Below are 15,528 nucleotides of genomic sequence, written 5' to 3' on the forward strand. Positions count from 1 at the left end.
GCCATAAAATTAATTTTATATTTATAAAATATATTTATAATATATATTATATATTTATTATGTATTTATATTATTTATATATTTATTATATATTTATATTATTTATATATATTATATATTTATTATATATTTATAATATATATTATACACATTGATAGTATTCTTACAGATTCTCCTCAATTAAAATTAAAATTAAAACGCATTTTATTTTTATTTAGAGAAACATGATTTTTCAGAAAATAAATTTAATTTTTGAATGGTATATGTATAAAGTAACATTTGAATGATATATAAATAGTAACATTATTATGTCATGGATTTTATCAAAAATAGTAAATTATAGAATTATTTAACTCTTACATTATAACATTGATTATATCGATTGCAAATTTTGAATTTAAAAGTGCTTCCTGTCAAATTTATCGAAATGTTGTTTCAAAATTATCTTAATAAATAAATCACCGAAAAACGAAATAAGTTTGAGGATCTAAATAATTAACAGAATTTTGTTCCTCATTTAATCCAGTTTGTAATTTAAGAGCTAGATGGCCAATTTTGTGAAGCAAGTTGCTCTCTCTTTCTCTCTCTATCTCTCTCTCCCCCTCTCTCTCTCTTTCTTTCTCTTATATAAGAGTTATTAAGTTATTCATTATTTAATTGTTACCATTAACGCGTCGTTTATTTACAACATCGATCGACGCAAAGCCTTGATTTTGCATTAGTAACGTCGGCAACGTCCGCCAGCTATTAAGTCTCACGAAATAAATCCATGAACATCTCCCTACGGAGCCATATATCTTTCGGAAGGGGATATAGATAAAAGTTGTCGGAAAACAAGTAAGTTTATCGTTCTGCTGTAACGTTGTAGGTGGATAGCAATATAACCAGGAGGAATGCGAAAGAGATCCTGCCAGCAACTGTTGTGTACATACATCTATGTACATATATACATACACACGTGCACGCTTCCTCGACGACTTGACAGGCTCAGAGCGCATTCCAATATTAGTATAGTTCACTGGCTAACTAACGGTTCGCTGAACATGACGTCAGCTGCCGTGGATACGCCCGTTCTCTTTCTCTCCCTCTCTCTCTTTTTCCTAGTGTAGGATAAATTTTATGAACGCTCGGCGAGCCACAAAACCGTGAATATCGTTGCGCAAATATAAATTAAATAATCCCCTTGTCACATAATAATCGTCGCAAATCGAGCGAACGCAGTGCATTGCGCCAAGTGGATTCTTTCTTTTGTCTTTCTTCGGAGTTGTAGATAACCGGAACGCATGCACAGAAAAAAAGGACATTCTTGTTTTGAAAATATATTTAGTTTTACATGGAAATCTTGAAATGAGATTTTATTGCGTTAATTAAAGAAAAATATATAATTGCTTGAATAATTGCTTATTTGAATGAAGCCATTTTATATAGTTCAATCAAGAAAAATATATTCTTATGATTTAAGGTTCAATTTTCTTGAATGGAAAAGAAACAATGTTAGATAGAAAATAACATTTCTAAATCAAATATTATAATTTTCTTAAAGTAGAATTAAATAATTATATATTCTTGAGGTGACAATTACAATATTAAAATAAGACTATAAAATTGTTGAAATTTAAAATTATTAAATTCTTCTAAGAGGATTATAAATTGTTGCGTATATATGAAACAATGAACGCGTTAATTTAAGTATATATTATAAGTTTTGATTTGACACATTTTCTTTCTGTGTGATTTCGCGTAAAGTTTGCGTTTGTTTATTGGAAATAATTGACTATAAGCAGGCAAATATGCGAAATCAGAAGACAATTATAGAAGTATCTAATAAAAAAGTAAGATAATCCATTTTACCTTCTCATTTTTTAGATAATTTAAAAATTGATTGAAAAAAAAATAATAAGGAAAAAGAATATATCTTGGATATAGAATAAATAATATAATATCTATAATATTTATAATAAATTATTTAATAATCATTCTATGATTTGAAATTATATAAATAATATTCTTTATAAACATGTAACGCACACGTGTGTGCAATATAATGAAAATTTTATAATTCTTGTTCGTAATAAAACTTGTCAAAATGATTCTAAATCATATAAAATCAGGCAGAATTTTCAGCTGATATGAATATACAGCTATATAAATATTCATATAAAAAATCGAACATATATTATTCAATTTAATTTTAAATGATAGATGGAACAATTTAATTTAATTCTAATTAAATTCTTCTATTTTATCTTTATTAATATATAAACGCTACATTTTTTCAAGGAAAAATATAGACACGAGTTTTTGAATTAAATATTTCCTGATCGACACTGTATATACGATGTTGACAAGCTTCTCGTTCGTTCATAAAAAAAAATAGCAAGCCGATAGGTTAGATCGCCGACGCGAACTGAATATGTTATTATCTTACCCTTCGATCTTATAAAGGTTAAACGATGCGATACGAACTCCTAACGTATCTTGCATGGAGACATAATCAGATATTTCTTAATAGTTATCGCTTTTTGCAGCCTGAAATTCCATAATAAAATTCCATAAGAAAATGATATAGCCTCATATAAGCTCCGAGATAAAAATATTTAAGAAATTGTGTGTTTCAAAAATTACTATAAATATAAATTATAAAATATTAATTATTTTCTTATTGTGCCGGAGAATAAAAATAAATTGTATCATTTAATTTTAAGGCTGCCAGTATGACGTCAAAAGCGAGTATAATACGCAATTCATTTATGCATCGTTGCTCTATACGTGAAAATAAATGAGTTTCCGCGCACATGACAACAGTCGCGATTGATAAAGCGAACTTGTAACATTTGCCGACTACTACAGTTTCGGTTTGTTAATCAATAAACGGCCACATAATTCAATTCAAATCTATCCTATATATAGTGCCGCAATGAAAACAAGTTACATGGCTACATAGTTATTGGATAACGAACCATAACCGCAGTTTTCGGCACATTTTGCAGGCCCGTTTTGCGTCGATAGCATCTGTAGTTGTATAGAGAAATTTATTTATCTCGACGTAACTGCAAGAATAAATTATACATTATTTCTGTTTTGACGTCATAAAGCGAAATAACTAACGTAGGTGTTAAACTGTGCACTTGAGGATCATAAGAGGATCATACGTACGTCACGAAGGATAAATTTGTATGAAGAACCATATGAAAGATAGATTTGGAGTATCTAAGATAATATATTATTTATTACATTGCATCAGATATAATTTGAATCATAAAAGAATTATTTGTAATATAAAATTGATTATACCACGCAAGAAAATTATTTATAATGTGAAATATATGTCATACTTTTATTTTACAAAGAACCAAAATTCACAAATAACCTCTTTTTATTTCAAAGTTATTTATCTTAGAGCGCAAATTATTTATTTATTTTCTTCCTTTGTGATATTTCTACAAAAGATCTTATTATTTGTAATCTATAATATTGTAAAAATTTACTGTTATAATTTTTTATCATTTGTGAACAACGCAAGCCTTGCTTTGTGTAAATCCAATAAATTTTTCACATCACTTATATTCGTTTTTTTCTTTATACGTTATTCAAAAATTATTTCAACTTTGGAAATTAATATTTTACAAAATACTTAATATATTTGTTCTCCCTCTCTTTCTCTTTTTTTATTTTATAAATTTTTTTCTTACAAGCTACATCAATCTAAATCACATCATTGCATTTCAGCTTTGAAATAAAATCCCAAAAGTGCGTTCGTAATAATGCATAGAGCTGTCCCATCGGTGAAAATAATCACCGTTGCAACACGACTGTTCTACAATAACATGGTGTATATTTTCGTTTTTCAATCCATTTGGGAATTAAAACCGGTTAGTGCTGATATTAAAACATTTAACATACTGAAATGTTTTGAATCTCACAAAATATTTCTGATTTTCGGAATAAACCGGGATGCTAATAATAATCAATTTTATAGCACATTTTTAAAATAATTGTATGGCATCTTTTCTAAATTAATTTAATAATCAAAATTTTGCGTAATAAATTTTGATTCGAAAATTATCGAATTATACGATATTATGCTGCAAATTATTCAAATATTAATTTTAAAATACTAAAAGCACAAGGATAAATGTATTGTTTGTTACACAATGTTCTGGCAATTTAAAGATTATCAAAATTAATTAATAATAATAAATAATAATAAATACAAGACACGTATTATTATATTATTATTACTATTTATTATATATTATTCATTATTTAAGATATGTGTACAGAAGCATTATAAAAATTCTTCGTCGAGACATTTTTAACAAAAAGCTTGCTGAAAGATTGTGACGCCAGGCTGGAGTTAGAGCAGATTAAAAACTGCAGGCTATAAGTTATTTCTTGACAAACAGATTGTAGAACGCGCGTGTCTACTCGCGACCCTTCACGGCTTATCCATATAAAGCTTCGGACGCGAGCTCTTTTTCTCGCCTTGCAAATACACTATCTTAATGGAATGCGAAAACGAGAGCAAGAGGATCCCTCTAGATCCTCATCAGTATGTGCTGAAACACCTCACGGCTCCTCTTTTTCTTTTCGCGGCAGTTAATTACGTCGTGGTAAAACGCGTTCCGCGCCCATTTCTCTTACCTTTCATTACTCGCAGTTATAGCAGTTATACTTTTCCCGTGGAGACATCCCGGCTGCAGTTGCAGCTGCAGAAGTGCATTTAGTACGCACGTCTTCGCTGCCCTTCGACTCATATATAACCATCGTCGCGGATCGTGTATTTGCAGAGACACGTAACGCGAAACTAATGGACACGAAAGGAAAGAAATTTGTTCGACGTTTGTAGAAATACAAGTTCCTGTCGAACATTTGTATCGACTTACGGCGTAGGCAGATAGAGAAAGTACGAATTACGTAGTGTCGATCGTTTCTCAAAGTTAACCCGCTCTCTAATTTAAGCAAAGTCTATTTTCGTGCCCCTTTCCTAGGGAATTAAAGTTAATTAATGCACTGTGCACTGTCTAACCTTTGAAGACCTCTGGACTTGATTATTTTCTCTACTTTAAAATTATATTACTTTTTAATAAAATTATTACTTCTCAGATCTAACAAATATTTTTGAGAATTAAAAAATCTACCTTTACTTTACTCATCTAATTGATATTTTTTTCTTATATATTTCATTACCTTCTAGTCAAAAATGTAATTAAGCAAATATTCCCGAGAATTAATAATTATCTTTTTTGTTTTACTCATTTAATGGCTATTTTATTATTTTATTAAATATATTTTAATTATTATATAATTAGTATTTAATAATTATTATATAAATAAAATAAAATAATTATTATATAATTATTATTTAATAATTATTTTATTTTAATAATTATTATTTAACTCAATTATACTATTTAACATAATTAATTATTAAATTTAATAAATTATTAATTCTGTAATTATAATATTTATATTATTTTCTGTTGTGTTGTATTTATATAAATATCCGCAATTCTATTATTATTTAAGAATACGCGATATTATAATATTATTCTTACGATGCTTGTATCTTGTATAAATTCCATGTTATAAACATTAATGGCGCAATTGCTCTTGTACACGCCTCGCGAAAAATTGGAGGGAACATTGGCTATCCAGGCGGAATGAGGGACATGAAGTACTACGGTACGCAGAATAGCGTACATCAGCGCCATGTAATATCCACGCAAACGATATCACGAGCTTCTATCCACTTCCCTCAAATACGCTTAAACCAGCGTCAGTCGAGCGCGTTTACGTAATGCATGAATGGAACATTGCGTTACTAATACATGAATTCCTTTTCTACAGGAGAACCTGAAAATTCTGATTACCATCGAGTTTCACGATTCTATTCGTAGTTTGCGATTAAGCTATTAACGCGCCAAAATAAAGTACATATATAATCCATTCAGATTTTCTCAGTCTAAAAGCTGACTTTATTTTTGTTAGGAATATTTTATTATTATTTCTCATGACAATTTTAAGAGTAAACTCAGGAGAAATTATTTAAGAGAGAGACAAATATTAATAATTAAATAAGCATTCTGGAATGTCACGTTCTTATAACTTTCTAACAATACATATTTTACACACCTACGTGTTATACTTTAAAGATAATTTTATTTCTTCTTGTGTTGCTTAAAGGACACATAAGATTCGAAGATGTTGCGCGACACGTGTACGAAAATACAAATTCTTTTTCAACACGTGCCATCAACCTAAAAAAAACGTCCCTTTTGCAAAACCTGATATTTATTCGCCTGACCCGTTCTCGCCTCGAGGGAGAAATTTTTCAAGGGACTGCCGGACGATCTCGGAACGTTGCACGTTTCTTACCCGCAGGTTTCTTCCATCGTGAACGGCTGGCCGTCATGTACCAGCCAAGATCCTAACTGTGTCGTATTGTCCCTAGAGCGCCAAGACCCAATACGTGCCGAAGAGCGACGATGATGCGGCTAACTTGGACAAATATTTCGTAAATGCGCGTACGATCGATCCATCACGCCCGGAACACGTCTAGGAACGTACGACTGATTTCGTCTATCCCGAGTTTGCCGAACTTGATTGCTGCTATTCAGGCACGCCGTCAGAATTGATCACGACCAGCACGAATTTGCCCTTTGCAGTACCAATTACGCCTATTATTAAAAAATCGATAGCGAGGCATTTGCGATCTCAATTTGCTTTCCCATACACAGAAAAAAAATAAGTATCAAATCAAAACTTATATACTTAAACTAACGCGTTTCATTGTTTCGTATATACGCAACAATTTATAATCTTCTTAGGAGAATTTAATAATTTTAAATTTCAACAATATTATAGTCTTATTTTAATATTGTAATTGTCACCTCAAGAATATATAATTATTTAATTCTACTTTAAGAAAATTATAATTTTTGATTTAAAAATGTTATTTTCTATTCAACATTGTTTCTTTTCCATTCAAGAAAATTAAATCTTAAATCATAAGAATATATTTTTTTTTATTGAACTATATAAAATGGCTTCATTCAAATAAGCAATTATTCAAGCAATTATATTTTTCTTTAATTAACGCAATATAATCTCATTTCAAGATTTCCATGTTAAAACTAAATATATTTTCAAAACAAGAATGTCCTTTTTTTCTGTGTATATATACATATTTCATACACAGAAAAAAACATTCTTGTTTTGACATTCTTGTTTTGAAAATATTTTTAGTTTTAACATGGAAACCTTGAGATGAGATTATATTGCGTTAATTAAGGAAAAATATAATTGCTTCAATAATTATTTGCTTGAATGAAGCCATTTTATATAGTTCAATCAAGAAAAATATATTCTTATGATTTAAGATTTAATTTTCTTGAGTGGAAAGGAAACAATGTTAGATAGAAAATAACATTTTTAAATCAAAGATTATAATTTTCTTAAAGTAGAATTAAATAATTACATATTCTTGAGATGACAATTACAATATTGAAATAAGACTATAATATTGTTGAAATTTAAAATTATTAAATTCTTCTAAGAAGATTATAAATTGTTGCGTATATTCGAAACAATGAACGCGTTAATTTAAGTATATAAGTTTTGACACTTATTTTTTTTCTGTGTATAAGTTACGGCAGTTACAGTTTTGATTGTTTTCATGTAGATTTTGAAAATATAAAATGTATTCTTTTTTTCTCCTTTCATTAAAAGTCCAAAAATTTTTAAATCTTCTTTTATAATTTTAGATCACTTTAAACAATTTTATTTGTTATTCGAAATCAGAAAGAGGAAGATATCTTTAGTCTCCTGCCTCTGGGCAAATTCTACACTGTGATAAAAAAATTGAAATAATTATCAAATAATATTCAACCAAATACCTTAGATGAGTTGCTCCTCCTGATTAATTCAATACAGCTAATTCCATTCCGCGATGATCCTTTATGTAATAATGATGCACTGACGATTTACACATAACAATACGCGATAACACACGTAAAATAATACTTTGCGCACTTTAACACATTAATTCGACTAATTCGAATAATCGATATCGATTAATAGATAATACCAATAATAATAACACCAATCGAGCGGATCAATTAAAATTATTCGATTTTTACATTATCAACTATAAATTCACTTGGCACTACCGGCACTAGAGATCTTTTCTCTTTATTTATTAATATTTATAAAATTATTAAAAAAATAGTACTGGCTGCTGTGTTGCAATAAAATTTAAGTAACAATTTTTAACAACAGATTTTCCATTAGGATATTTTCTACAAATCCAGAACAAAGAGCTTTATATATGGATTGCCAATATTTAGCTTTATAACAAATTTTAAATATGTCTGAATATTTATTATTAAATACCTTCAGTTTTTCTTTCTATTAATATTTTCCTACAAAAAAAAATCTTTAATTTTATGAAGATTTGAAGAAATATATAAAAGCTTCTCAAAAATATTATATTAAAAATTAAATCAAAAAGATTTTACTATTAATTATGTTAAATAATGGCGTTAAATATAAGAACTTTTTATTGATTTCGCCATTTTCATAAAATCTTTCGACCAATCAGCACAAAATCGCCAGTATCTATTATATTCTTAAAAGATCTCTATCGACACTTTGCGAAAATTCAAAGCGCCATCATGGCGAACGCGCGAGAACGCGCGATATTTGGTACGCAAATATCGTGAACAAGCGCGATCGCTTATATCGATGAAATCGTGGCGACGAAATTCCTCGATGCTCCTCGATGCTTCTCGATAACCCGAATGCTAAACAACACGGCTTGTCGGACGGATGTACACGGTGTCATTAATGCCTGCTCGCCTGAAGATAGCCGCTTCCGGGGTCAACAATAGCTAGACGCATCGCGTCTAATTATTTGCGCATCATGTTGGTTCAAGTAATATTTACATAATTAATATATGTTCACATATATTCATATATGTATATAAATAATATGTATATATTTATATGCATAAATATATATGAACATATTATGTGTAAATATTTCTTGATTCTTGACAGTCATGACGTAAAAATATAATTAGACACGATGCATCTAGCTATTGACTCTGGAAGGCTACCTTCAGGCGAGGAAATAAGAAAACGCTGCCGTTCGACGGAATGCGAAATGCATAGATCATGCATACCGAGTAATGCGGTTAATCGCGGTCGCACAGACCGATTAATGCACTGAGATTATTACCTGTCACTAAAATTAACATTCTCGACGTTCATCCGGATATGAAACATGTCCGGGACGAATTAAAAGACGCGGAAACACGGAACGATCGCGATTTGACTGCACATTGGCCACGCGCAACTTCGAGCGGCTATCTTCATACCTAATCTAACAGGTCGGTTCGAAATTCAGTCACGTGACTGCGATTAATTTGGCGATTACGCGCAATGCAACATAACTCCCTAGCGGTATATAACTATTTCTGCGGTCGGGAAGACCCTCTGGATGCTTTGAAGCGTTTGATTGACTAATCAGGACAAAAGATTTTTTTTAAATCTGATTGGTCAATCAAACGCTTCAAAGCATTCAGAGCGTCTCCTCGACCGTAGCCTATACATGTGTCATTAGAATAAATAAATAAATGAATATATATATATATATATATATATATATATATTTATTTATTTATTTATTCCAATTGCATACAACATGCAATTAATATAATATTTAAAATATATATATATATATAATTGCATGTTATATACAATTTGAGAAATATATGTATATATTTTTTATTAAGAAAATTTTTAATTTAGAATTTCTTAATTTAAGATTTCCTATTTTTCTTAATTTAATTTAAAAAATATAATTTTTCCCTATGATGTATATATTTTTTCCCTTGCATGTTCTCTCACACAAAATTGAGAATATTTGGGACGTATTTAAGCTTAACTTTAAATATTTGCCTATCTAATTACAAGTAATTCAACTCGTTACATAATTATGAAAAAAAAACATACATATAAATACTCACACATATGCACGCATATATATTCATGAAAATAGTTATGTTATTAACATAATAAAATATAACTGTAGAAAATAAGTTGAATGATTTATTAGACTACATACATATGTTCGATATATATATTCGATACTTTCTTTTAAGAAACGTCAACATTTGACATAAAAATCGGTAATAACTTTAACGATACCGATTGCATATACTTAATTTTGCACTAAACATTGAAAATGCAATATTTTTTAATCAAGAGTTGTGATGTATAAATATCTAAATATACGAGTATATATTCTAAATATTTTCACCTTTATGTAAAGAAACATGCAAGTAAAAAAAGTAGAAAACATGCCCAGCATAACATATACGTCATAGAAAGAAATTACAATACATATGTTTCTCAAACTGTATATATATAAAACATCCAATATAATATTTGAAGTACTGAAAATGCAATATGGATCCAAGCAAATGCTTCAAGCAATATAAATATGACTCGAAATGTTCAATTCAATTTTTAAAAAATGATTAATTTTAATTTAAAAATTGTGTCAACGAAATACAAGATATATTATTTCGTTTTTTTTTATAAAAGAAAAAAACATATGTCACTATTTTCATAATAATATAAATATATAATATAATTTCAATAATTCAGGATGTATTTATTATCTGCATCTACGCATTTAACATGAACAATAATATCATGTATAATATTTCATTATACACATATATAATATTTCATTACATATAATATTATTTCAAGTGAATTAAGCAGATACTATTCACGACGATACGTGTTTATGTTACAGGGAATCTATTCGTAATAGCAGCTATCTTATTAGAGAGAAATTTGCGATCCGTAGCAAATTATTTAATCGTCAGTTTGGCTGTCGCGGATCTTATGGTCGCCTGTCTTGTTATGCCTCTTGGAGCTGTTTATGAGGTACGTAACTTATCGTATTTTTATTAAAGAAGACTGCAAGTTATTGCCGTGCAATCTATTTCGCATCAAACTGTGTAATAAGGAAACATGCGCAATCAAGTTTTTAGTGTTGGATATACGAGAATATAAAACCGCGCGATATTCATGAAGAGAAAATAATTCGCGTTTTCACTGACGCTGTCAGTGCATGAACAACTATACTAATACAAAGATATTCATCTCAAAAGTCAAAGGAAATATTTAAATATTTGCATACATCTGATTCGTAAGATTACACGATAAAATTATAATAAAATATTAATTTAAGTTAACTTGTGTAAAAATGAATGAATTAACAGGCGCTCTAGATTCGCGAGATTAAACGATTAATTTACAATATCTACGACAAGATAGTTATGTCGTAAAGCACGTGTATCACAATTTTATTGCATTTTATGGCAACCTACATTTACGAGGTAAAATTTTTGTACCAAATTTTCGGCGAAACAGTCAAGTTTAACACATGGAGGATCGTTCTTTCTTCGGGCGTTACATTTTCATTGTTAAATTTTCATCTATGGTCCGTTGCAGCCATTCACAGGTTTATAACATCCGTAAGAAACCGTGTACGCATTCTCGCCTTTTCCGCGGCTTTATATCGCATGGACATTATATCTGGAGAAAAAAGCCGCGTGAGAAAATGCATCCCCCGAGAATTTGGCATTTAAACGCTAAATTATTTTAGAGAATTTATCAATTACGTATTTTACACTGATTGCGAAAAAAAAGTGCCGAGAACCAACTAAACACAATGCATCAACGGCGACAATTATTGCGTTTAAAAGCTTTATAAAATTTTCTCGCAGAATTTCAATAACGTAAATGCGGAACATACAAATTATGGAGAAAAATTTAACAATAGTTTATTAACGTAAAAAATTGCGAAAATCGCGAAAATCGCGATAAATTTTGTAATAGATTACGTGCAATAATTATGGTGAGATAATTTGCGAGAAAGCTCGCTTTTTATCATGTAAATTAAAATAAAAATTCGATGTTACACTCTGAAAAATTGAAAACAGCATATACGCGAAATTTCAATATATATTCCAGAAATAGAAAAGTCGACTTTTAAAATTTTCCATTTCGCGAATACGATGTACATTTTATATAAAAAAAAATGCCATATTCTTAAATTTACTGCACCATATCGTGATCGTGATCTGCAACTTTTAAAAGCTAAAACAGTTTTTCTCTATCGAGGAGCATCTCTTTCTACGTACCCGGTGCAAATGCGAGCAATGAAAAACCTGTTGTTACAAATTAACAATTAAAACACACATACATATTCAAGAACTAAGGTGCGAGTAATACATACACATATGGAGATAACGAGCGATAGATATATGTATGTACCTACGAATGATTAGCTTTCGATTCTATCCTAGCGAAGTTCGTTACGCTATGCCGTGCACATTTATACTTGATAAACGCCAATATACAAATGAGAACGGAACGAGAATAACGTAGGCATTAATTACCACTTCGTGCTACGTTTCCACACGTTATCCAATTAACAAAGATTTCATCGGAAATTGCCACGAGAGATTGCGATAAAACGCTCGACCCCTTCTTTCCACTTCACTATATTTTATATAATTTACCTTTAATACGCGCGTTCCGCTTTTAAAGTACTCGAAATATTTAGCTTTTAAAATAGATACGCGATAAAATTTACCAACCAAGAATATACGCGAAAATAATTCGTATCGATGATGCAAATTTAATTAGAATCGATGTAAAAAAAAATTTCCTTGTGCTCGCGCTTTCCTTCTTCTTCTATAGATTAATTTCACTTTAATACGCGCATTATTCCTTCTCACGCGCGCAGAATCTTTTCACTAACGTACTTCCTTATTTAGTTCTTTCATTTTCTTCTCGCATCTCACTGCGAGCTCCTGCATGTATCCTACATCAGCATTTCCCTTCCCTCCCATTTCACTTTTTCTATACATTATATTTTCACACTCTCGCCATATTTTTCGAAACCCACCTGATTCTTCTTTCTCAGCAGCATAAAATAATTTTCTTTTATTTCTTCTCTCTATCTTCTTTTTTTCATATTTTTTTAAGTCTGTCTTCTTCCTATTGTCAGCGTATCTTACGCATGTTATCATTTAATGGAGCTATTTTATTTCGACCGCCATTCAGCCAACAGCAGACGTATTAGCTTTTACAGTGTACTGGTTAAATGGGATACGCACATCCATCTCTTTAATACAGACACATAGAAATTTATGCATCTGCCGTTTAATTCGAATATTTGATGGATGTCCATTTTACAGCCCTTTCTCTTTCGCCCGATGTTTACCCGCAGATACCAGAAATGTGCACACAAATGACTTCATTAACTGCACGTGTACACAATGCAACGCTTGATTAGATTTTGGAGGCTCTAAAAAAACAGCTAATATAAACAAAATTGTGCTCTAAGCGTTAGGAATTTGCTATTATTATTATTAATAATAATATCTACTATTATTATTAATAATGGTATCTACTATTATTATTCTTAATAATACCTACTATTATTATTAATCAATTAATGCAGAAATGTTTATTCTTTTATAAAATAAAGAGAAGATAACAAAATATTTTAAATATATTTTTTTATACATTTTATATTTATTTATTCATTTTTATATTTATATTTAATTCATTTTAATCTTTGATTTTGTAATGTTATCACATATATATAAGATTTAAATATAGATATCAATTAAAAATACATGATACAAAAAAACTTGTAAAATTTAATATATATATAAATATATAAATAATTAATATATTCCAAATAAATAAATTATAAATTATATCACTATAGCACAGAATAAATTATGCTCCTTTTATCGCGAATCTTAAGCGATCTAAAACTACTCCTCTGTCGACTCCCGTACAATTGATACTATTTTTGAGAGGTGTTTATACTTCCGACAAGATGGATGAGACTCATCGACTTCCGGAATGTTCTGATCTCAAAGTATAAAGGAACGGACGTCTATGGACAGAGAGGCCGCCGTGCCGAAAGGAGGACAAGGGACGCGATTGGCTTTCGAAGATAGATTCCAATACCATGAATGGACTTTTAAGCAGGCATGCATCAGACTTTCCTCCTCCGTTCTCTTCTATAACATCACTCTTTCTCATCGGTTCTCTTTCCGTACTCTCCGTCGTCCCTCCATCGGCCATGGCTCGGATGTTTTTCCTTTAGACCCTCGATCCGTATTTTCTCCCTACTGCACAGCCAAGTGTCACGCCAAACTATGTACAATCCTTAACATATTAATCAATCGAGTAATCCTTGTTAGCGCTGCTAAAAATAAATTTCATTTATCTATCGTCATGTGTCATGTGTATGCTATGTGTGTAAAAATTGATAGAATTGAATTATAGATAAATAATATTTTTGAAAGTACTATATATAAGTATGCGAAATAATATAATACTAGAAAAAAAGCTAATAAATAAAATAAATAAAATTAATCTATAAATTTTTCTTGCTTATTTTAATCTTTTATATTTCATATAATAATTAAAAAATTTATTTATTTATGTAATTAATTTATTAATTTAATTAATAAATAAATTTAAATTTAAAAAAGTTAATAAATAGTTTTTTATTTTAATTTAATTAATTAAAAATAAATTAATTTGATTTAATTTAATTAATTTGTTTAATTAATTAATTTATTTATATAAATTATTTAATCATACTAATATTGTGTCATATTTTAAATGTTGTAAATATATATTTACATTGCTTTCATAAAAATAGTAAAACGAAAGAATGAGCAGATTTACTGAACACTCACTCATTCAGTGCGCTTATCTTATTTCGAAACACTGGAGCAAATCTTGCGATTCCCGCGGCCACATCGATTATCTGCTTGTGCTCTCAGACCGCGCTAAGCTCACGCTCTATGATAGATAATTCTGTTTATTGCAGATAAACTCAGGATGGTCACTCGGTCCGCTGCTCTGCGACATGTGGACCAGCAGCGACGTTCTATGTTGCACAGCCTCGATATTGCATCTGGTGGCTATCGCGGTCGACAGATATTGGGCAGTCACCAATATCAATTATATACAGGTTAATTAACGCCGTTGCGGTTATCAAGAGGAAGTCGGAAATTGTCCGATGCGAGTGATACAGTCTTCGTTATTCGCTGTCATTTACATTCTCGTCACGTCGACGAGATGGAAAGAGAGTCGCGTGGGCGTTGATCGCATGGAACTGCAAATCCTATCATGGAGCTCTTAAATAGGGAGACCATTGTATGATGCGAGAAAATACTATTTTATCAATTCGAAAATAGTGTACATAAAATTTAAACAGAATCTGACACGCGAGAAGCTTCATGCATTACATCAGAATATTTCTTTCTGTTTAATATAGAGAAATAATAATAATAATAATTGTATAATACATAGAAATCTACATAGAAAAAATGATTAATCCATTCGTATTTGTTTAAAAATCTACATCTATTTTATATGACTGCACATATACATATACACAAAAATTTA

At 29.9% G+C, this 15,528-nt stretch overlaps 1 protein-coding gene across 8 annotated transcripts in view; it reads left to right on the forward strand.

Moving 5' to 3' along the window:
* 5-ht1 (serotonin receptor) overlaps positions 1–15,528 on the forward strand; it is a 120,684-nt gene that overhangs the window by 101,121 nt on the left and 4,035 nt on the right. For 6 of the 8 annotated variants that reach the window (XM_083083615.1, XM_083083613.1, XM_083083614.1 and 3 more), the window contains 2 exons: positions 10,829–10,962; positions 14,948–15,091. In XM_083083615.1, coding sequence (XP_082939741.1) covers positions 10,829–10,962; positions 14,948–15,091 — 278 coding nt within the window. Of the gene's footprint in view, positions 1–10,828; positions 10,963–13,917; positions 14,095–14,947; positions 15,092–15,528 lie in introns of those variants that run through there. The other 2 variants (XM_083083619.1, XM_083083618.1) reach the window with 2 other exon arrangements.

Source organism: Camponotus vicinus, unplaced genomic scaffold, assembly GCF_025532165.1.
Source record: "Camponotus vicinus isolate PSW18456_S1 unplaced genomic scaffold, iyCamVici1.0 SCAF_12, whole genome shotgun sequence".
Lineage (NCBI taxonomy): Eukaryota > Metazoa > Arthropoda > Insecta > Hymenoptera > Formicidae > Camponotus > Camponotus vicinus.